The sequence below is a fragment of the Drosophila innubila genome (genome assembly GCF_004354385.1).
Source record: "Drosophila innubila isolate TH190305 chromosome 2L unlocalized genomic scaffold, UK_Dinn_1.0 4_B_2L, whole genome shotgun sequence".
Classification (NCBI taxonomy): Eukaryota; Metazoa; Arthropoda; class Insecta; order Diptera; family Drosophilidae; genus Drosophila; species Drosophila innubila.
The window spans coordinates 27,529,157-27,553,229 of NW_022995372.1; the positions used below are offsets into that span (position 1 = coordinate 27,529,157).

Here is a 24,073-nt window from a genome sequence, read left to right on the forward strand (position 1 = left end):
TCACAGCACAGGCAGTAACACAGGGTGATGCTGCAGAATCTGATTTTAAATATTTGTAAGCGCACTTTAAATTTTTGCACTTGTGCGGATTAAAACAACAAAGCAATGCTCAACGGGTGTGAGCAGGACACAACGAGCTCAGTAATAGCTTTGGCACATTCGACACGATTTAATTTGTTTGACGCTGCGCTGCCGGCGCACGTAATTCCGTTAAACGCTAACGATACATTTTGCAACAATAATCCACGCGTACATGCGCCCGTAAGCATGCTCAACTTAACACCGTCGCGAACAACAGCAGACTACTAAACATTGCCAATAAACGTAGCATAATTTTCGGAAGCATCGCAAAGTCGCTCTCAGAGAGCTCAACTGTTAGTTAACAGTCATGTTATCAATTGCGGCCTCACTGTCACTAATGACAACTTAGCTATTTCAGGATATATTCAGGGTTCGATTTCCAGAAAAATTTGAAATTTCTTATTAGCCGAAAATATGGCCGTTTTCAATATATATTCAACTGTGTTTGCAATTAATATTTCTTATAAAACTATGCAGATGTGTACCCACAAATGATTTCTAGCCAAAAACAGTTATCTTTTCCTGCTAAAGTTTTCAGCACTAGCGAGTGCGATATTTGTTTCTCGGACGTTGTTTAACACTGTATATGAACGGCGCACTTTTCAAATTTAAGTTGAATTCAGCAACAAATTAAAATTACAAAAAAAAAAAAAATTTTAAATCGGAGTTAAATAAAATAAAGTTGCTGTTTTAAATTAAGGTTTGAAGTTAGTCCCTCCTCGGGGGAAGAAGTTATATAACATGACTTAAGAAAATAAGTATCAAATTCTAGCTTAATAATGAGAAAAATACATAAAAAGGATAAGTTTCCAATGTGGCTCGATTTCTTACCTAAAAAAAAAATAAATGTTGCCACACCGTTTTTGGATCCAGAGCTGCCATTTTTAATTGAGCTATTTTATATTGCAATTTCAGCTATTGTTATTTATGTTTTCCAGCTATTTTTCCTCCAAAAAGTTGGCAATAGCAAATTTGAAAATAGCTAGAACTAGCTATAAAATAAGTAAGTTGGCAACGGTGCACATGCATTCATCCCTAGTTTTTGTTCGAAGCGTGAGCGTCGATTTTGTTAATAAATTCCTTCAGATAAGCGCTTATAAAGCAAATAATAAAACCATAAATAAATATGCCGGCTGTGGTGCGCATAAAGCGCCGCATCGATGAGGAGCCACATACGGCCTTTGTATTGAACGGCAAACGCCGTCGATTGCAAAATGATGAAAATGCGCCAGCAACAACATCGCAAACGGACAACAAAGAAGAGTTAAGTCAAGTGCTCTTAAAGTTTGCCGGCACGCTGGACAAACAGGTGAGCAGACAGATATTAAAGAGATGCACAAAATTAACACAATTGGGATTTTTTTATAGGATGACAGCGCAACCAAACAATTTGCGGCAGCGCGACTGAACAAGGAGACGGCCAAGGAGTTGGTGCGTCAGACAAATGATCCGGCAATTGCCAGTGTCCAGCGGCGGGAGAAACAGCGGCAGGAGGCGCAACAGACGGCACGAGAGCATCGATACCGTGTGGTCAACTGTCTGCGCACAACGTTGCACGACGAAACAGCCACAGAGACAGATGCTATTGATGCAGCCGCCAAAGAACAAACAGCAACTGATAACAGGCAAATCACAATTGTGGACATTGAATCACAGCAACAGCAGCAAGCACAGCACCAGGAGCAGCAAACGCATCCACAGCAGCTGCAACAGCCGGCGGATTCGGATGTTGGTTATGTGTACGATTTATATGTGCCAGAGAATGAGACGCAGGCGGCATATGTTGATATGATGGATGACAACTATCTAAGGTTCGTCCTGCACATAGAAGAACAGCAAATGTTCAATATCACAAATTTCTATATGTAGACATCATCATTATTTTGGTCTAGTTGTCTCTGTATGTCCTGGGTGTGTGTGTGTGGTGATTTGTTATTGCTAAGTACACGATAATCATAGTCCTTTGGTAAACACATCATACATACCTTAATAACAAGGCTGTTCCTATCCGAACCATAATGGATCATTAACATGATCTACCCTTCTCTTCCAAACCGAAAAAAAGATTCGGTTCGGAGTAAAAAGTTCTTAAATTATATACAGTTGGTCAAGTAACTGTATTTACAAATGAAGAAAATCACATATTTTATTTTGGCAAAAAATTTATTCCCTTTTTTTTTAGTTTTTACTTTAAGCCGGTATTAACCGATTGAAATTAGTGACAGTAACTGAGACCTTAACCGAAACAAAACTTTTTTGCTATGCTGAAACCAAAATATCCGATTAGTAACCGATTCATTAATAACGGTTAGTTTCGGATCAGTCAAGCATTAAATTCAATTATGTTGTTAAGAGGTAATCATCGTTTTTCAACCAAGTTCTGATCTTAAATTGGAATATTGATACTATTTTAACAGACATAATTTAAATTCAAAGAATTTTTGATTTTATATTACTGTTCTTATAATATTTCTACCTCTTTTTCTATATTTTTGTAATTCGAAATCATAGCGGTATATTGAAACCCTAGCTTAAACCAATATTTAATTTGGTTAAATACCTTGGTTTTGACAAATATAAATGGCATATTTCATTTGGCAAAAAATTACAGTTGAATTAGGTTTTAACTGGAACCATTGGGTTCAACTATTTTCAACACTAAGAAACATTTCCGTTCATTTTTTTGTCAAAAGACTTACTTGACATACTGCATATTTATATTGTAAACAATACATTGAAATAGAATTCTGTACAAATGGAAAATAATTAAGAAAATGATTTTAATTTGTTTTGCATTATTATGAATTAATGTTAGTTTGCACTTCGGAACGATCAACAGTAAAGAACCCTTTCCAAAATGATAAGGATTGCAGCCTTGGATTTAAACACTACAATAAAAAAAACCCATATAGTTGATAAGTAGTTGTAATGATAAAGATGAACATATTGATAACTGCTCAATAATTTGTAATTGATTCTCTATATAAGGTTGTATTATCCGTTTAATTACTACAACAACTGCTACTGGTAACACATGACAACAACAACAACAACAACAACAATGAAAATTCGGCAAACAACAAGAACAACAACAACGATGTGATAGAACGCACCTTGCCCCATCTGCACGCATCACAGATCAATCCAAGGGGGCAAACAGTTGCTCCAAAGACAGAATCAACATAATTAGCTATTAGTTTGCTTCTTTTCTTCGTTTTCGATGACATTTGAACACACACACACACACCGATCACTTTTACATGCATAAACATTATCAATTGTCCATTTTACGTTTCTTGCCCTGTCCAATTTGTTGCCAGTTGCCAGTTTTTAAGTTTAAGTCATTCCACAACAATTTTTGCTAAAGTCGAATTAATTGAATAGTTTTAGTTAAATGCGTAGCTTGAATAAAATACATAAATAATCGCCACTGTGTTTTAATCAGGGACCGTAACGATTTTATATAAACAAAAATACAAAATATGGAAATATTATTTTTTTTTTAATTTTATTAAAGAGTTCCTTTTTGAGTATTAAGATTTATTTAAATAATAAAAATAAAAAATAAATTTTGTATATAAATTTTTGTATAAGAATTAAACCATAAGTTTTATTTTCAGTTTTTATTTTAATTATTAAATTTAATAATTACTGAAAATACAAATTGAATCGAATCTTTGATGCCGATAAGTTAATACCTTTCAGTTGATATATAATATGTATGTACAAATACATTTACATAGCTTATAAAACTTCCTAAAAGATAATTAAATTTTAATATAAAACTTGACAAGTAATTCTAATTTTTAAAACAAAAATTGAACATAAAATAAATGGTTTCATCTATATAAGAATTGAAAAATAAAACTTTTATATTGTTTTTATTATTTAAATTAATTTTAATAATTGAAAATATTTTTTAAATGACAATTGAATATAAAAGTTTATCATGTTTTCGAATTGGCTGTACAAAAATGTTTATGTATATTTCTCTTCACTCTTCTTGGCTGTTTTTGGTCTTCAATTTTTTCAAATTTATAGTTATTATTTGCTGTCCTTGGTTCTTATTAAACAAATACAAAATCATTTTGCATTCGCAGTCTTCGTCCAGTGGATGAGATAGTTTTGGAGGATTGCTACAATGATGCCGACGAGGACAATGACTCGGAGGACTCGAATCAGGAGAACTACTATACCAATGATTATCCCGATGATGATGATGTCGGTGCCATGGGATCCGATGATGAACTCTGCCAGCAAATGAACAAATTTATGTTTGGTATGTCGTCATCACTTTTCATATAAAATCTCAAATAATATATTTAAGCTGTTGCAGATGATGATGAAGATGAGTTCGCAAGCGGTTCCAGCGATGCTGATGATTACAATACGTTTCAGGATCCCTATGTGCACACAATCGATACCGAGCAGGACTCCTTTGTGGATGATGTCGACTTTTGCAATGTCGATCGTCAGGGCAGCGCCTATGAGCGCTACAAGCGACGTATTCTACGCGAAGCCGAAGGACTCGACTCAAATTCTGATGAAGATCCTGATACTGATGAAGATAATGACAATCCTGATGAATCGCTATTTGAAAGCGCTAGTGAAAATGGCCATAAGAGCGATTAGGAATCTATAATTTCAGTTTGTATTGTTTCAAACTATTTTGTCTAATGTATATTCGAATATCTAGTTAATTTATTATCATGTATTAAATAATTTTTTTGAATTACTAATATGGGCTATATCGACTCAGCTCAAGAAAAAATATTTTTTTACTTTCTGGGGTCTGTCAAACCTCCTTTAAAGCAATACGAAATCATACGCGGTTTTAAGAACAGTTCATCCAGTTTTTAAGTTGATTAAGAAAAGTTTAAATAAAAATTAAATGTTTAATTAAAAAAGCGCGCTCTCGGTCTTTGCACTTTTTTTGTCACTTCTGCTTTTGGTTGAGTTCCAAATCACAACGAAGGAGTAAGAATGTAATACCGGAACCGTTTACCGGAATTAACCGTTTCATTTTGAGTACCAGAAATAAATTATTTTTTAACAACCGAAAGCAGAAACGTTAGTTCCGGTACGCATTCGGATTGCAGTATCATTGAACAGTTAAGAAATTTGGAAATACAAAACAAATATTTAATTCAGGGTATCAAACCGAATCGAATATCGGTTTCAGCCAGAATTTCGTTTGTAATTATTTAGGTTTTTGTCTTGTATAGTATATCGTTTACGTAACGGCTATCGGTTTTTTGTAAGTTTCGGCTTCAAAATACCGGCATGACTTTGGTTCACAAAAAAAAATAATATTAAGGAAGGAAAAGAAGAAATGTTATTAAAAAAAAATATAGATACAAAACTTCTTTGACTTAAAAAAGATCAAAATTCAATTTAAAATCAAAATAAGTTTGAAAATCGATGATTGCACCTTAACAATATATCATTTACTAATCGGTTATTTCGGTTTGAATAATTTAGGTTTCGTCATAATAAAAAAGCGTTTTGGTTTCAGTTACGGTTACCACCGTTTAAAGATTACGGTTTCTATTACGATTTTGATCACTGATTTATTTGCGAAACCCCCTAAGAAAGTAAGAACTAAAAACATTTTGACTCACCATTTATTTAAGACTATAATCAGTTGAGAATGTATTGTATTCTATGCTCATTTAGAAAATATTGGGAAAAGAAATTTGAAGTGTTTTTGATTGAGGAAAGAAGTGCCCAAAAAAGTTAATGTAACGAATTCCCCAATTTTGTCCCATTTTTAGTTTCATAAAATTTTTTTAATTACTTATTATTTGAAATTATTTTTCTGATTTTTACAAAAATATTCAGAATTAGTTTATTTAGTGTACTTAAAATAAATAATTGATATAAATTACTAATCGGAGCTATTTCGACGTTTCTTGGATTTTTTCTCTTTGGAACTTTTGCTATGCTTTGTCTTTTCCTTCTTAATATCGATAGTCTTTGAACTGTGCTTTGATTCCTCGGACACTGGTTTAGTTATTGGCTTGGGCGCACATCCTTCCATATAGAGGCGTAAGGTCTCCTCATCCAGTTTCTCATTATCCTTGGGGGGCTTGTAGTCCGCCACATGATCGACGCGCAGTGAGCGATCGAGAATTTTTATGCCGTTTAAATTGTCTACAGCCAGCACCGTTGAACGTTGATCCTCGTAGCATAGAAAACAGAATCCTTTCGATTTGCCTGTCTTGCTGTCCCGCACCAGATTGATGTTGACAATTTCCCCGTACTGGGAGAACACGCAGACGATGTCCCCCTCGGAGAGTGTGTATGGGAAACCGGCTATAAATATCCATGCGGATCCGCGGTACATATCATGCCAGCTCTTGCCATTGGGATTTTGTAGTTCACGTTCACTTAATTTTAACACATTTCGCATATTTGTTAGCGGATTCATGTTGCAAGCAAACAAATATACCTCTTCTTTTTCAGAGTTTTGTTAATTCGTTCTGAAAAAATTCAAGTGAACGGGTCTTTCATGAACTATAAAGTTCAATTTGTTTATTTTGTTGTTTAACTGTTCAATTGCTCATGGTAAAGTGTACTTTACAAAAAGCGACAACATTTCTTCCGCAAAACACTTGGCTACCCATGTCACCACCTGGCCCGAATGTTGCCACCCTGTTACATTCAGCGATCTGGCAACGCGCACCACCGTAGGTGAAATGACAAAATTGGTAGCTTAAAAATTATCCACCTTTTTTCTTAATTTTGAAACTTGAATTTTTTTAATGTTTGCAGAATTTTTATTGAAATTTTCGGAAATTTTTAATATTTTTTTAGAATTAAATTTGTAACTTCTCTCCCCTTGGGATGAAAAGCCTCAAACCTTTATTAAAATGCTTATCTTAATTTTATGTAATTTCGAACTTTAAAATTTTCTAACATTATTTATTTATTATGTTAGCTATGGTGTTTTGTTATTTGCAGTACTATAATATAAATTTATCTCATCTGGCGCCAGCTCTGACCTGAACTAAATGGCTGATTAGCTATAAAATAGCTAAGTTGGCATCCGTGTATATGTTCTCTGTTAGTTTGTTGGCAGCTCTGGTGATCGATTTTACTTATGCATGCCTTATCGATATTATATCGGTAAACTGATAAATGTAAATTTTTAAGTTGTTGCAAACTTTAAAATGCAATAACTGCGGAATAAATTAATAATTTGATGAAAATATAAAATTCGAAATGAGGTAAAATGAAGGAAAGTATTTTAATGATGGTTAGAAGCTCGTCAACCCGAGGGGAGGAAATTAAAAAGTTAACTTTAAACAATATAACCAAATTCAAAAACTCTGCAAAAATTTACAATTTTTATCTTTTATGTTAAGAAATGAAAAAAAAAAGCTTGAACTTTCTTAGTTAAAACTGTTTTTTCAATTTGATTAAAATGGTACATGCTGCCAGATGGGAAAATTTTGTAGGGTGGCAGCCCTTGGACCGGGTTGGCAACCTTCAACATCAGTGTTGCCAAGTGGCAACAGTGGCTTCAGTAGTACATTTAGTCCGTCGTCGGTTGGTTTGTTCGGTGACCCGTTGCTTGTACCGTTTTTGTTGCCGTATTGCAAAGTTTCAAACTCTACAAATTGCTAGGGAAAACTGCTTGAAATGTTGTAATATAATTACAATAAAACATAAGTGTTTTAATGTGCAATTAGGGTGTGTTCAATTATCCAATTCTGATATAAGCGGCTACCCTGTAAAACTCGCATGTCTGCCTCTGAATATATCTGTTTTCGTTTGTGTGTGTGTGAGTGTGTCTGTCCGCTTGTTCTCTGTGCGTGTGTGTGTCTGCGTGAGTGTGTGAAAAGCAAAAGAAAAAAAGATATGCTGCGAACAGCGGCCGCAGCAGCAGCAACAGAGAAGTATCTCTTCTTCTATTTAAAAATGTGTGTCAGTGTATGTGTATTGTTAAAGGCATAATAAATAATAGACGCTTGTATCTCTCAAGCATTCAAAACTATGTCTTTTAATTGTGTTATTGTTTTATCGTTTTCTCATCAAAGTTCACAAGACGCGAATTTTTTGTGTTTGTGTTGGAATCAAAAGGCAGTAGAATTACAGTTACCGAGTATTACAACAACGCCCTATTTCGTCGCGGGGGGAGGTCAACATCTAACATCTTTCCCCACCAGCCCCCGCAGCTGCTATACGCTTTCGTCATCCGTTTTTGTTGCCTCTCGGTCCCGCTCTCTCCCTGTCACTGTTTCTGTATGTCGCCCATTCCCACGTATGGATCGCCGTTCGCATAATGTACGCATTTTGCCATTGCTGTTATTGTTGTTGTTGCTGGTATGTAAAAGGGACAATACATGTGCATGTGTGTGTGTGTGTGTAAATTCATATATTGTTTTGTTACTTTTACACTCACTACATGCATTTGTGTCACCCCGCTGGTCACACACACATACACATACACCTGAGACAACTCCACCATATGCCTGCCTGTCCCCCTTACTCCTTGTGTCGGTCTTTATATCTGTTTAACACATTCCACCCCATTTCGCAGTACCATGTCGCCCAACTGCCTACTCCTTCTTCTTTCTCTTTTTATTTTTGTTGTTGTTTTTGTTTTTGCTTTTAGACTTAGGTGTGGCCGTACTCTAGTTGCGGGCTTCTTTTACACACTGAAACGGAAGTGGCAAATAAAACAAAAATTAAAAAAGGAAACAAAAAAAAAACAGTGTAAGCCCACGCCGTTTGACATTGAACTCGTCAGTTCCAGTTTCACTCGCTTGTCGCTGTCTCCTCTTGCCTTCTGCCCCCTGCCTCATACCTCCTGTTGTCTTTTAGTCTTCATCCACAGTCACTGTAAGTCGCCTCGTTACTTTCCCAAATATCCAACTCCTGTCGCAATGGCCTTTCATTTTTGGTTTGCTGTCGCAACATTTACTTTTGCGAATACACTGCACAAATAATTTGGGATCCTATTACTTTTGAATACAGCCATATAATAAAATTTCTATATAAAGAAGTTCGAAATTCGATATAAAACTATTAAAACATCTTATTGAGAAATATGATTTGTATGTATTATGGAAAACTCTCTGTTTCTTTTAATTCCTAAGAGCTAAAATTGAGTTGACAAAAGCTGGATAAGCATGTTTCCCTTCATAACAAAGCAACCCTTAAGAGATTTAACCCTAAACCACTGCATAATTAACGCACCAGTTATGGATCAATGCATGAGAATTTGTACAAAGCATTACTTGACTCCCTATTTCTTTCCTGCTGTCAAAGGAGGCTTCTATGTGGATAGAAAAGGCTATCTCCAGATTGAAGACTTTTGCATTAATTAGAAACATCCCCAGACTGAAAAAATAATCCTTTTTAATATATTTTAATATGTATAATAATAAAATATAATGATATTATAATGCATCTTAATATAGGGCATCACCAATTTGGTATGTTTCCAATCAACTCTTCTTTTTCTGGGTTTCTATCTTTAACGTTTTTTTCACTTCATTTTATTATTGTGTATTTTTTTTTTTTTTTTTTTTTTTTTGGGCAAGCTTTCTCATTATTATTGTGAGTTTGAGTACTATAGGTATATCTCTATATATATATGAGTATGTATACGATATAACGAGTACTGTTATTATTATGTGCCTCACGTCTTGAGCCAAAGATTCGCGCTGCGACTGCGCACGATTATGGCACATTTCATAGCTTCATAGCGCAATGCCAATGCGATGAAAATGACCGACCGCTTCAGCTTGCAGACCGAAACGTGTCAAGTTGCCAGATAGCTTTACAACTATACATATATATATCTATATAAACTATACATATGTATAGAGTCAAGAGTGGGTATTACATGCATACATATATGCAGGGTATATGACTCGTGTTTAGAGCATAACGTGTGCACATCGTTCGATTAATTTCGTTGCGCCTCGGTAGCTGTGCACTCAACTTAAACATCCGCTCAAACACACACACACACACACCTATTACACCTACTTGGCATCGTATAACAGTTGAAAAGAGCAACGCGCGCTGTGTTTTTAACCCTTTTTGCCGTAAGCCACAACTGACCAACTGGTTACTGGGAACTGGTAACATCTGTATTACTCGAGAACAACAACCTCTAAACCTGCTAGGTGCTCGACTTTTAGTTACCTAGTACCAAATTGTAGCAAACCATGAATTCTATAGTTATTTAATTTATTTAAAATTAAATATTTCAAAAGTAATCATAACCAAAATCACACCATGAGTTAAAATATACAAAGTATTTTAATTGAGATTAAAAATTTTCATAGAAATTTCACATCATTTCAGTTTTATATTTAACAATTTATAAAAACTGTTCATTTAAAATGGAATACACTTATATTATTTTAAATGTTAAATATTATTTTGTCGACGGATTGCAGATGACTAATATAAAATAAATATTTTTTATAAGCAATAGACTTCACCTCACTTTAATGGGTATAAGAAGCAAGTGCAAAAAGTGGGTTTTCACTCGCATTTTTTGTGGCTTTCTTGTCTTGTTGCCATGTTTGTAACTTTTGTGTTGTTATTGCTGTTTACACCTGTGCCTCGTATTTTGCATTGTTTGCAACAAGCGCGCATGTAAATTCTTAAACGCCACGCCCCTATTCTTAACATTTTGATGGCCAAATACCGACAACAAAAACAAAACCCACTCACACGCACACTATACAAAAACGGAGACTTGTGGCGCGCGGTTTTTTATTTCATCTGCGTATCAAATAATTGAGCTCAATTGATTTTAATTGAAACTGACAACTCGACGGGTTGCTGCTGTTTGTTTTCGTTATTGTCATTGTTGTTGTTGTTATTTCGGGTGTTGTTGCCAGTTATATGAAACAAAAACTATCAACAATGATGGCTGATGATGTGTTTGATGAATTACATAGTTAAGAAAAAATTCAACAAAAAATTATGCTAGAAAGCTGCAAAATATTCCATAACAATATTAAATCTTTTTTACAGTTTCTGATGATAAATTTTTTTTACTAATTTAAGAAGACATTATTGATAAGTTCTGCAGACTTATTTTGACGTATTTGAATGCCTTTTATGCATGTAGTCAAGTTTTTATAAAGTTCCTCTGATAAGAATTCAAACTATTTTATTTGAATGCTTTTTAATTTCTAATAAAATATATTAAGATAAATAGTAAGCAAGTATCTTAATGCGTATATTTGGTCGATTAAGCTACATTTTTCATTTTGGCCAGGTTTTTACTATGACTCATAGCTGTGTGACACACAATCTGCACACTATTGATAAAAAAAATCAACAATTATCTACCCATTTTACATATGAATCACAAACGGATTAAATTTTAAACACAGCATTGATATGATATGTTATTTAAAAAGACAGTTAAACAATTATTTTAACTTAATTGAAGTATATGTATATTAATTGTTTTCCAAATGCCAGTTAATTATTGTCATATGTGTACAAATTGTGATGCACTTTTACATCGATCCATATTCAAAACGTCTGCACAACATATTAGATTTTATAATCTATTTGTAAAAAACTAACCTTATTCGATCTGCTCTAAAGTTAATTTTAATTCCCCTATATTTTCATTTATTTTATCAAGTCTTTGCTGCCTATTAAAAACATTAATTCATATATGTCAGCTCCATTGTTACAATAGATGACGTGAATCGGAATTGTAGATTCTAAGAAAGTTAACTAATTTTTTATAATAGTAGAAAACGTGTTAATTAATTAATATACTTTTCTTTTAAGCAAAATTATAACTTTTATAGAAAGGATCTCAAATCGTTAAAATGACTTTAAGACCATATGGCATTTACATGTAAAGTTCACTTAGCCCATGGGAACTATTTTTATAAATTCTTGACTATAAATCGCATTTCGATTTCGCATATAAAAAGATATCTAAACATAGCCTTAACCAAATGCCAGAAAACAAATGAACAGCGGCATAAGGAAAAATGCACGTAAAATAGATTATACTTAAATATTTATAGCGCAAATTGTTGGAATATTTATATGTGCATATATATTTAGAATAAATAACTATATTATTTATCCATTGGGCTTTTTGTTGTGCAGTTCAACTTTCATTCATCTAAATATTCATATTTGTTTATAAATTTCAACACTCTCTCTTCCCTATTCTCGTCTGTTAAAAGTCAACACTTTACTCAAAAATTCAAATACACAGCAGCCTACACATTGAAGTTGTATGAAGCTCTAATAATCATTAATTTAAGCTAAATTGCTAAAATACTTCAATGCTGACGTTTCTTTCTAAATATTTTGTTGTCTCGCGCTTTCCAGCAGCAGTTTCGCATTTTTGTCAATATTCATTTTTATTGTACTCTTCAGGTTGTTTTTATACCCTCTAAAAATTAGATGGGGTTAAATTAGGCTTATAATAATAAAATAAAAAAAAATCCTGCAATAAGGGAAATTAAAATCCTATCTTTCTGGATAATTGTTGGAATATTTATATGTGCATAAATTTAGAATAAATAACTATATTATTTATCCATTGGGCTTTTTGTTGTGCAGTTCAACTTTCATTCATCTAAATATTCATATTTGTTTATAAATTTCAACGCTCTCTCTTCCCTATCCTCGTCTGTTAAAAGTCAACACTTTACTCAAAAATTCAAATACACAGCAGCCTACACATTGAAGTTGTATGAAGCTCTAATAATCATTAATTCAAGCTAAATTGCTAAAATACTTCAATGCTGACGTTTCTTTCTAAATATTTTGTTGTCTCGCGCTTTCCAGCAGCAGTTTCGCATTTTGTCAATATTCATTTTATTGTACTCTTCAGGTTGTTTTTATACCCTCTAAAAATTAGATGGGGTTAAATTAGGCTTATAATAATAAAATAAAAAAAATCCTGCAATAAGGGAAATTAAAATCCTATCTTTCTGAATAATTGTTGGAATATTTATATGTGATAAATTTAGAATAAATAACTATATTATTTATCCATTGGGCTTTTTGTTGTGCAGTTCAACTTTCATTCATCTATATATTCATAGTTGTTTATAAATTTCAACGCTCTCTCTTCCCTATCCTCGTCTGTTAAAAGTCAACACTTTACTCAAAAATTCAAATACACAGCAGCCTACACATTGAAGTTGTATGAAGCTATAATAATCATTAATTTAAGCTAAATTGCTAAAATACTTCAATGCTGACGTTTCTTTCTAAATTTTTTGTTGTCTCGCGCTTTCAGCAGCTGTTTCGCATTTTTGTCAATATTCATTTTATTGTACTCTTCAGGTTGTTTTATACCTCTAAAATTAGATGGGGTTAATTAGGCTTATAATAATAAAATAAAAAAATCCTGCAATAAGGGAAATTAAAATCCTATCTTTCTGGATATTTTACTTTTTTTTATTATTTATGTTATAAACAGGAAATTTAACTGACATAGAGATTTCTTTGGACTAAAGGTCGCCTTTGTCGATCCTCACTTTATTGATTTATTTATTGTCAAGCTATAATTTTAAAATACAAATTAACAGAAACATATATTTATTACATTCGTTATAAAAGCTACGTATTCGAACTTGACTTACTTTACTTTGCTATTTAAAATAATTATATAATCTATTTGTAAAAAAACTAACCTTATTCGATCTGCTCTAAAGTTAATTTTAATTCCCCTATATTTTCATTTATTTTATCAAGTCTTTGCTGCCTATTAAAAACATTAATTCATATATATGTCAGCTCCATTGTTACAATAGATGACGTGAATCGGAATTGTAGATTCTAAGAAAGTTAACTAATTTTTTATAATAGTAGAAAACGTGTTAATTAATTAATATACTTTTCTTTTAAGCAAAATTATAACTTTTATAGAAAGGATCTCAAATCGTTAAAATGACTTTAAGACCATATGGCATTTACATGTAAAGTTCACTTAGCCCATGGGAACTATTTTTATAAATTCTTGACTATAAATCGCATTTCGATTTCGCATATAAAAAAGATATCTAAACATAGCCTTAACCAAATGCCAGAAAACAAATGAACAGCGGCATAAGGAAAAATGCACGTAAAATAGATTATACTTAAATATTTATAGCGCAAATTGTTGGAATATTTATATGTGCATATATATTTAGAATAAATAACTATATTATTTATCCATTGGGCTTTTTGTTGTGCAGTTCAACTTTCATTCATCTAAATATTCATATTTGTTTATAAATTTCAACACTCTCTCTTCCCTATTCTCGTCTGTTAAAAGTCAACACTTTACTCAAAAATTCAAATACACAGCAGCCTACACATTGAAGTTGTATGAAGCTCTAATAATCATTAATTTAAGCTAAATTGCTAAAATACTTCAATGCTGACGTTTCTTTCTAAATATTTTGTTGTCTCGCTTTCCAGCAGCAGTTTCGCATTTTGTCAATATTCATTTTATTGTACTCTTCAGGTTGTTTTTATACCCTCTAAAAATTAGATGGGGTTAAATTAGGCTTATAATAATAAAATAAAAAAAATCCTGCAATAAGGGAAATTAAAATCTATCTTTCTGGATAATTGTTGAATATTTATATGTGCATAAATTTAGAATAAATAACTATATTATTTATCCATTGGGCTTTTGTTGTGCAGTTCAACTTTCATTCATCTAAATATTCATATTTGTTTATAAATTTCAACGCCTCTCTTCCCTATCCTCGTCTGTTAAAGTCAACACTTTACTCAAAATTCAAATACACAGCAGCCTACACATTGAAGTTGTATGAAGCTCTAATAATCATTAATTCAAGCTAAATTGCTAAAATACTTCAATGCTGACGTTTCTTTCTAAATATTTTGTTGTCTCGCGCTTTCCAGCAGCAGTTTCGCATTTTTGTCAATATTCATTTTTATTGTACTCTTCAGGTTGTTTTTATACCCTCTAAAAATTAGATGGGGTTAAATTAGGCCTATAATAATAAAATAAAAAAAAATCCTGCAATAAGGGAAATTAAAATCCTATCTTTCTGAATAATTGTTGGAATATTTATATGTGCATAAATTTAGAATAAATAACTATATTATTTATCCATTGGGCTTTTTGTTGTGCAGTTCAACTTTCATTCATCTATATATTCATAGTTGTTTATAAATTTCAACGCTCTCTCTTCCCTATCCTCGTCTGTTAAAAGTCAACACTTTACTCAAAAATTCAAATACACAGCAGCCTACACATTGAAGTTGTATGAAGCTATAATAATCATTAATTTAAGCTAAATTGCTAAAATACTTCAATGCTGACGTTTCTTTCTAAATTTTTTGTTGTCTCGCGCTTTCCAGCAGCTGTTTCGCATTTTTGTCAATATTCATTTTTATTGTACTCTTCAGGTTGTTTTTATACCCTCTAAAAATTAGATGGGGTTAAATTAGGCTTATAATAATAAAATAAAAAAAAATCCTGCAATAAGGGAAATTAAAATCCTATCTTTCTGGATATTTTACTTTTTTTTATTATTTATGTTATAAACAGGAAATTTAACTGACATAGAGATTTCTTTGGACTAAAGGTCGCCTTTGTCGATCCTCACTTTATTGATTTATTTATTGTCAAGCTATAATTTTAAAATACAAATTAACAGAAACATATATTTATTACATTCGTTATAAAAGCTACGTATTCGAACTTGACTTACTTTACTTTGCTATTTAAAATAATTATTTTTCATCGTTCATCGTTATGACATTTATTGTTTCTTAGTTAAGTATAGGGTGTCTGCAAGTATATTTAAATCTCTGGATCACTTTGTACTTGTTTCGAATTTGTTTATTTTTAAGCATTTGGCATGGTGGCGCTACCAGCTCTAATAAAACTGAAAAAAGAAAAAAAAAACTGTTTAGATATGCGGCGTGTGTGTTGGGCAAATTTTTTATATGTATTTTTTAGACATCGCTGCCGCCGCGCAAAAAACTTTCACTTCCATTAAAAAGTTTTGTCTGTACCTGTGCGCTTATGCCCCGGCAATCTCGACTTTGACTTCGACGGCGACGGCGTCGTTAAATGACATTAAGTTTGGTTTTATGGCTCAGATCCCCGAGCCCCGGCGAAATTCTGCATAAATGTCAAGGTAGAAAATGTACTTGGCTATCGAATTGACCGATTTCGCTTTTTCCTTTTATTCTTCTATTTATTTGTTTTCTAATAGAAAGTACAAATGTTAATTAGAGGAATGTAATGTTTCTTAACACTTAGAAAAAAGGGGTTCTGGGATAGACAACTGTCTTAAAATTTGGTTACAACATGATTTATGTTTCTTAACTTTATAACTCTGATGTAAATGCAAACGGATTTGTTGTTTTTTTATTTTAAACATTTTTTATGAAACCAAGGAATTTTCGACTCGTCTGGAAATTAAGTAGTTTCATCGGTTTTCCCCATAAATTTATTAATTTATTTAACATTTGAAATATGAAAATTTGGGTTTTAACTCTTGGGTTTCTTTAACGATACGATATACAATCTTGTATACAATCAGAATTAGTTAAAAATAATTTATGCAACAGGACAAAAGAGAACAACAGAACCAATAACTTTAATGAATTGCAATGATCAAGTTTTTCATATTCATTAATTTATTTTATATTTATTTATATTATTTTATTTAAAAAAAAAAAAAGTTTTTTATACTAAGACTTGATTTTCACCCGATCGGTCCTATGACAGTTATATGATATAGTGGTCCGATTCGAACCAACTTTGGACAGGATATATAAAACCAAGTTTAATGCATATTCTATCAGTTTGGTTACGATATCTCATAAAACAAAAAAATTTTCTTACTAAGACTTGATTTTCACCCGATCGGTCCCATGACAGCTATATGATATAGTGCTCCGATTTGAACCAACTTTAGACAGGATATATAAAACCAAGTTATATGCTTATTGCATCAGTTTGATTACAATATCTCATTAAACAAAAAAGTTTTTCATACTAAAACTTGATTTTCGACCGATTGTTCGTATGGGCGCTATATGATATAGTGGTCCGATTAAAAAAAGAAACAAACTTGACCTGCCTGCAATATTGAGGAATATACATTCCAAATTTGGTGTCACTAGCTTTTAAATTGTTCTTATAATTTGGATATGAAATTTTTTTTTTCGATTTGTGGGCGTTAAAGCGGGCGTGGCCGAATTTTGAAATAAAATTGATCTGTCTGCAATATAGAGGAACTTAAATACCAAGTTTGATGTCTCTAGCTCTTATAGTCTCTCAGATCTAGGCGCTCATACAGACGGACAGACAGACGGACATTGGTATATCGACACGGCTATTGATGCTGATCAAGAATATATATACTTTATAGGGTCAGCCACGCCTCCTTCTGCCTGTTACGCACATATTCGTTAAAACAAACCCAATAGACCGCTGTACTTTTTTTAAGTACGGGGTCTAAAAATATTTAAATACATTGGGAAAATGTTCTTAAAACTTGTACGACTTGTTCTTAGAAATGTACTACTTAAGCTATTAGCTGATAAGCAAGTTACATATTGTACTAATTCAAATATACTCCTAATGTAAGGGTCTTTTAAATCCAATATATAAGCAAGCTTAAATTATTATAGAAAAGGAACCGAACAAAAATATTAATTATAGTATTAACTCTTTAAGTTTGTTTTTGCATAAGTATTGTAAGGTTTTCCCTCGCGAATATCCAATGTAATTTTATAAGAGTATACAGTTATCGTTGTTTTTGTTTTAAGCATTTAATTGAAGTGCTTTGATTTAGTTGCACCTGTTATGTGACCGGATGTTGTAAGCTCAACAATTACGAGGTATGGTCGTAATGAGAGAGTCGCTTGAAATGTTGGGGCACAGTTCATGTATACTATAAAAATTATAAAAATAAAAACACAATGGAAAGCGGTTGACTAATATGCAGCTCTATTTAGACTAATTGCAGTGCAACTTCCCCACCCGTGGTAACTTTTATGTGAGTCAGCAGAGTGTTGCAGGGTGGATGAGGGGACATATTGGGAAGCAGCTCTTTGGCTCCCTGAAAGATTCAACAGATGTAAGCAAATCCAATTTATGAGTCAGCGAAGCGCGCCAAACAGATCTGATTTCGCAACTGGCAAGTGTCAACCGAAGCGTAGATTGATACGATACTGTTCAAAAGATTAGCAACCAGTGGCAGAAACAGCAGCTTCACAATGAAACTGGAATCGAATTAGCCTTGGGGGCACAATTTAAAAATTTGCTTAGTAGGTGGGGAGTGTACGAGACGCCCCATAGATTATTAACATAATATTTCATGTGTCGAGCTCCTCGAGCGTTTAATAAAGTGCCCCATCCAAAAACTGGCAATGTAGTCATTGAAATTGGTCAGTTTAATGACTTTGTTTTGTGAACTCATTAGTCATTGTCCATGAGAAATGTAGATTGAAAATATAATAGCAAACATACGATGAAGTACATTTTAATTGCCATAACCTGCATAAATTGTGAATCATTTTTTGTACTCAGTCATTGGTTAGTAAATATAAATATAATTGTAATTTATTCAAATGTGGCTTGATTACTTTGCGGTAATATTATTTATATTTTAGATTAACCTAATTAAATCGTGACTAAGATCTCTTACATAATAAGAGGAATATATTCGAACAAATGTGATTGTTTATGCAGTTTCCTTTAAAGAAATTGACTTCCAAAACTGTCTTAAGCAGTGGTGTCCAAAATTGGCTATAAAATACTTATTCCCATGACATGTGCTACGAAAATGTATTTTATAGCCTACTTTATGCAACATTTTTGGACAGCACTGATCTAAAGCCTCCGAACTCAAAGTATTAATCGTGATTAAGAAATATAGAATTAAGATTTTTTTACTAACTAGCATTCAAACTGGTTTATCTGCACTATGCGCATTGCTTAATTCAGTTAAGCCCATTAGCAGCTCTATAACTTTTGGTTATCCGCGAACGGACTTGGATTTCTCACGATCTGCTGAAGTTTTATGGGATCTTTTGTCTGTAACGTGGAAACCATTAACACTTAATGCACTAGAATCATTGCCAAAGCATTTCCCGAAGTTTTGTGGCAAGACTATAATTTGCTTGACGCTTCGCTGTAAGCTCCTCCCACTTCCTCTACACACAAGACGGATCTCTCTCTTGATGGGGGTCACCCATTGTGTTGCCCGCTGCTGTATCCCGGTCTCATTAAGATGCACTTGTTGAGCGCAACAACAACAATTTAGCATGACAGTTGGATTGACTGACTGACAGTTTTCTAACCAAGTTAAGCACATTATGCATGATATATATATGTACTATATACATATGTATATTTGTATAGTCGTAAGTCTTTTATGGTCGACGTCACCATCATTGTTTGTTAGAGTCCATGTTTGTGCGTGTGCGCGTGTGTGCAACGCTCTAGAAACGCCATTGAGTAGTGACCCAGTTAGTGCCATAAATTAGCACAAGCGACCGACTGCCAGTTAGACAGGCAACTTAGAACGTTCACTTTGCTCTTATTTAATAGAATACAAGTATGACTACGAGTGCGAGTACAAGTATCTCAGAATACTTGGAAACATACGCAGTGCAGCTCAGCCTGACAGGCTGTTTCGTGTTTATACCCTGTAGCCAGAAAATAAGCATAACAAGGTTAGCATCAACTTGTGCATTGAATCCTAGTTCATGGTTTTGTACGTATAGCTTTGTTACTGCGGACGGAAAAACCATAATTTCTGATTTTAAAATAATTTATTGATTATTGATATACATTGATTTCAACTCTTATTTTACATTTTATGTTATTTATTAGATATAATCATCAAATTTCAGTGTTACCCAATACACAATTCAAAAAAATATCTATATTTGCGACATTTATAAACGATTAGGTAATGTTTTAAGGGTTTGATTGATTTTTTCTTTTTGAACTTGTAACTTTTATTTGCGATCGCAGGTCTCTTGAGATATTGCTTACAAATTGTGTGATTTGTTTTATAGTGAGTATTATTAGTATCGTATAATAACTATGGGAACGAAAGTATAAAATTTTAATTTGTGTATGATAAAATTGTTTGTTTTCATGGTATTTTAATTAAATAAAATAAAACTATTTTTTATAACAAAAAATTATATATCTGATATAATGTGTTATGTTTAAATTAATGTCCATCTAATATTTGTTTTAAATCAACCAAGGTATCAAAATTGTGGAAAGCTGTAATACAAGTATGCATATTGGAATTAAGTAATTGGATTTTTAAAAATCTAATAATGACCAAAGCATGAATCATAGGGTGTCTTCTAGTCAAGTACTTTCCTACTTGTCTCAACTGGGTCAGTCGTGAGAGATAAACTGTAGAGAGAAAAAAGTAAAAACTGACTATTAAAAAGCCATCAACTATTGTTCAATATTAAGTAAGTTATTTCATAGCATTAATTAGTTTACGGACGCAGTAAGCGATTGAAATCGCTACCCAAACACACACACACAAACAAACTTAAACACACATACACACTGCACATGGGGCCTAATTGATTGGAGAAAGTGACGTACATGATTTAACTGACCGTTCGTTAGGTTTTGCCTGGGAAAATGTCTTCATTGGGCCGATGCCAAAGTGCACAGACAAACCAAAAAAAAAAAAAAAAATACCAACTGCAATTTCAATTGCAACACCCAAAACAACAATTGCAACACCAGCTAATCAGCCGAAACGTTGTAAATGTGTGAGATAAAATTCGTTAGACTCGTAGACTCACTGAAACCGATCGACGTAACGGCAACAACAATTACGACAATTGCTGTAACAAATTTGAAATGTAAAAAAAATCATTGATAAATAGTTTGGGGTATATTTATTGTTTTACAGCTTTTGGATCGATCGAACTATTTATTCCAATAAAAAAGTCAATACGGAGAAATATCTTTTAGTATAAGACTTTTACATATACAAATTAAAAAACCTTTAGCTTCTAGAAACATTTAAAGAAAGCTTTAGTGTTTCAATAAAATATTTAAAATTATTATTTAAATTATTTAAAAATATGTTTCTTTAATTTAAAGTGTAATCTCTTTAACTTCTAGCCAAAACTATGAAAAATAGATAATCATTCTAAGTGACGTTCAATCCCTATCATATTTTTAAATTAAATGTCTAAAAATAATTTGCACCTATTGTTAGCACCACAACATGCGCTGTCACAAAAATATGTGCATGAAGGAAACTAAATAATTTTTGTCTTGCACAGAACCTGTGTGACAAAAGCCTTATTGACCAGTGTTATCTATGATAGAAGTACTCTTGTACCTGATATTACATATATTATAAGTTTAAAAAATGCATAAATTATCTTTTAACCAATTATCCAACTAACTCTTCAACTTCATTAGTAACTGATATCAAATACACAATCGACCCGGTTCAACACTGTCGTATAATGGACCGAATGTCAAAGATATCATTAATGATGTTAATCTCTCACGTTGTATTCATGATTTTTATCCATTTCCCGTTTCGTGGTACCCCACATACAAGATTATTACAGCTACATTTGGGGCCACCACATTGATCTATGGTTATTTTTTTTGTTTTTCCGTTTTTTGACTTTTTTGTTTTTGGTTTTTGTTGTGTGTTCCCAGCCCGTTACCGTTTGGTTTTACCAAATTGTTTATTTTGTCTAACTTTTTTTTTAATGTGCACTTTTTTCTGACATTTTCTTTTTGTGCTGCATTTTCGGACCGTTAGCATCAACGATTTTAATAGTTTTGTTGCATTTGATGAACGTACCTAGTCTACCCCCTTTCTCCACTACAGCTGTAGTCGCTGCCCGGTGTCCAGTGCACCACAGTTTTTCCGTCTGTGTCCCCCTTGTCACAAACTAAACTCGTTTCCGTCTCGCTCTGCGTATTCGCCGACGCCAACGGAATTTTCTGTCTCTTTCTTTGTCTCTATCTCTTTAGTTGTCTCTGTTGCAAGTCGTCTCCCTCCCCCATTCTCCACTGCTGCTGCTCTCTCCCCTCGTTTAATTTATGAAAGTTTAAATGTTGCTTGCATCGGTTGCATTTCGTGTTGCCGCTAAATCAGAACCGCTGCTAGGCATCTCACTCGGCTTCCATTCCAACTGGTTGCTTATAAATATTTATTGTATCTGCTTATAGATATACTTTCAGAAAAAAATATATATAAATGTATACATGTTTGCTCTGTCTGTGCTACATCCTTAAGCGGCGGTTTGAGCCACTGGCCTTATTCCAAATAAAGGAATTCCAGACACGGCTCACTGCTTTTGACCATAGACAGCAGCTGGCCGAAAGTAGAACGCCGGCCTGGGTAATTGATAAAAAACCTGCGTGCGCTCTGTTAGAAAGTAAAGTCGAACATACACGTGAAAAAAGGATTGACCTAAAATTACAAAATGCTTAACTAAAAAACTGCTTAAAACTTATTTACATTTAAAGAAAATGTACAATTTTGTAAAGAGATTTGTTTAAAGGGAAGATGTTCTTATGTTACCAAACTTCGATTCGCAATATTAAGTAATTATATATATTAATAATAATATGTAAAGAAGAAATCCCAATGAATTTAATGTTCAACGAAATATGCTGAAATGGAACCTAGTAGCTATTTCTTGTTCCCATAAAAAAAAGTAGGCTGTGTACTTAAACTTAAATCGGTAAAAAAAATGTCGAGTAATATTTCGAGTTGTCTTTATCAACGATACACATCTTAATTTCTCTGAGTGTAAAGCCCTGCTGAGTAGCTGTTGATTTAAGAGTCATGCAAGTATTTCGGCTGCTTTGTTGATGCCTTCAATGACGGCTTCCGTCATTACTTTAATACAATCGTTATTACAAACATGTAGAAAAGTGCCCCTATAAAATTTCAAAGAATTACATACATAAATAAATGGCATGAGTAATTGTAAATTTATAGCGCTTGATGGGCTGGCTGACGAGTCATGTTCAAGGCAAAGTACAAGCGCAATCGAAAGGCTCGACTTTTAGTTGCCCTGTATTAAATAACAAAATCAAATAAATACATTTATTTGAACAATGCTGTTCTCTTTTCCGAGTTTCTAATATGACCTATGTTATTGCTAAAGTGCGGCGCTCTGATATCTGAGAACTTATTTGCCATATGAATCTCAGTCGGTTACAGTCGTGAGTGTTTTATAAAGTTCATGGCTTGTGACTATAAAATAATAATACATAATATTATATTATTATTATCACCATGGGTTATTACCCTCTACGTAATTATGCAATCTATCGTTTGTATATAGAAATCAGCTTATCAAGTGTAATATAGACTTAATTGATTTATTTTGTATGAAATGTAAAGCCAACTCCATCAAAATTATAAATTTTTTAAACTTATTAGTTATAAATATCACCTTTCTCACAGTAACATACACCAGTTACAGGAAAATGCGATTGATTGAAATTAATTAAAACTGGAGCCTTGTATCATAAGTATGGTTGTTTTATGTCAAAAGTAATTTTTATAGCTTTTTTTCACAATCAAGAACCTTGTTACAAGCTCAATAAAATACATTAATTGCCTTCTACAATCGAGAGCTAATCAAAATTAATGATGAATTGAGATTTGATAGTAAAGCTAATTTTTTTATTACCCGGGTCCAATGAAAACATGTATTATAGGCAAGGCTGCAAACCGGTTCTAAACCGAACCTTGCTGAACCGGCTCGCTTCGGGTTTTTAAGCAATCCGAAACGGATAATGAACCGAACCTTTCATATTATGTACTCCGTGAACCCGAACCTGAACCGAACCAATTTCTTATATTGAAGGTTCGGTTAAAAAAAAAAATAATTGCATACATACATCGAAATATCGACAACTCTATTTTCACGATAGCGATTATCGAGTACTTCAACTTCCAGAAAAACATGGATAATTCACTGGATTTTGTTACTCGTATCTCATTTGCATAACTAA

The 24,073-nt window shown here is 32.8% G+C and overlaps 2 protein-coding genes across 3 annotated transcripts; one reads left to right on the forward strand and one right to left on the reverse strand.

The window, feature by feature from the left end:
* Window positions 1-1,090: 1,090 nt before the first annotated feature.
* Window positions 1,091-4,898, forward strand: LOC117781626 (probable RNA polymerase II nuclear localization protein SLC7A6OS). 2 transcript variants are annotated; one of them, XM_034618410.1, is made up of 4 exons: window positions 1,091-1,390; window positions 1,450-1,892; window positions 4,182-4,360; window positions 4,418-4,898. In XM_034618410.1, the coding sequence occupies exons 1-4, from the start codon at window positions 1,208-1,210 to the stop codon at window positions 4,711-4,713; spliced, it is 1,101 nt and encodes a 366-aa protein (XP_034474301.1). In that variant the 5' UTR covers window positions 1,091-1,207; the 3' UTR covers window positions 4,714-4,898. The 2 variants fall into 2 exon arrangements, with proteins under 2 accessions (XP_034474301.1, XP_034474302.1); XM_034618411.1 differs by lacking the exons at window positions 4,182-4,360; window positions 4,418-4,898 and adding an exon at window positions 3,070-3,507.
* Window positions 4,899-5,903: 1,005 nt separating this feature from the next.
* On the reverse strand, window positions 5,904-6,682 carry LOC117780576 (RNA-binding motif protein, X-linked 2). The gene has a single exon (XM_034617155.1). The coding sequence runs from the start codon at window positions 6,509-6,511 to the stop codon at window positions 5,969-5,971; it is 543 nt and encodes a 180-aa protein (XP_034473046.1). The 5' UTR covers window positions 6,512-6,682; the 3' UTR covers window positions 5,904-5,968.
* Between the last annotated feature and the right edge of the window lie 17,391 nt (window positions 6,683-24,073).

What these genes read in the sequence shown, in the direction of transcription:
- LOC117781626 (XM_034618410.1), top strand. Translation starts at nt 1,208, where the DNA reads ATGCCGGCTGTGGTGCGCATAAAGCGCCGCATCGATGAGGAGCCACAT. An exon ending in ATGGATGACAACTATCTAAG is followed by an intron (nt 1,893 to 4,181) that starts GTTCGTCCTGCA and finishes TTGCATTCGCAG; the next exon opens with TCTTCGTCCAGTGGATGAGA. An exon ending in AATGAACAAATTTATGTTTG is followed by an intron (nt 4,361 to 4,417) that starts GTATGTCGTCAT and finishes AAGCTGTTGCAG; the next exon opens with ATGATGATGAAGATGAGTTC.
- LOC117780576 (XM_034617155.1), bottom strand. Translation starts at nt 6,511, where the DNA reads ATGAATCCGCTAACAAATATGCGAAATGTGTTAAAATTAAGTGAACGT.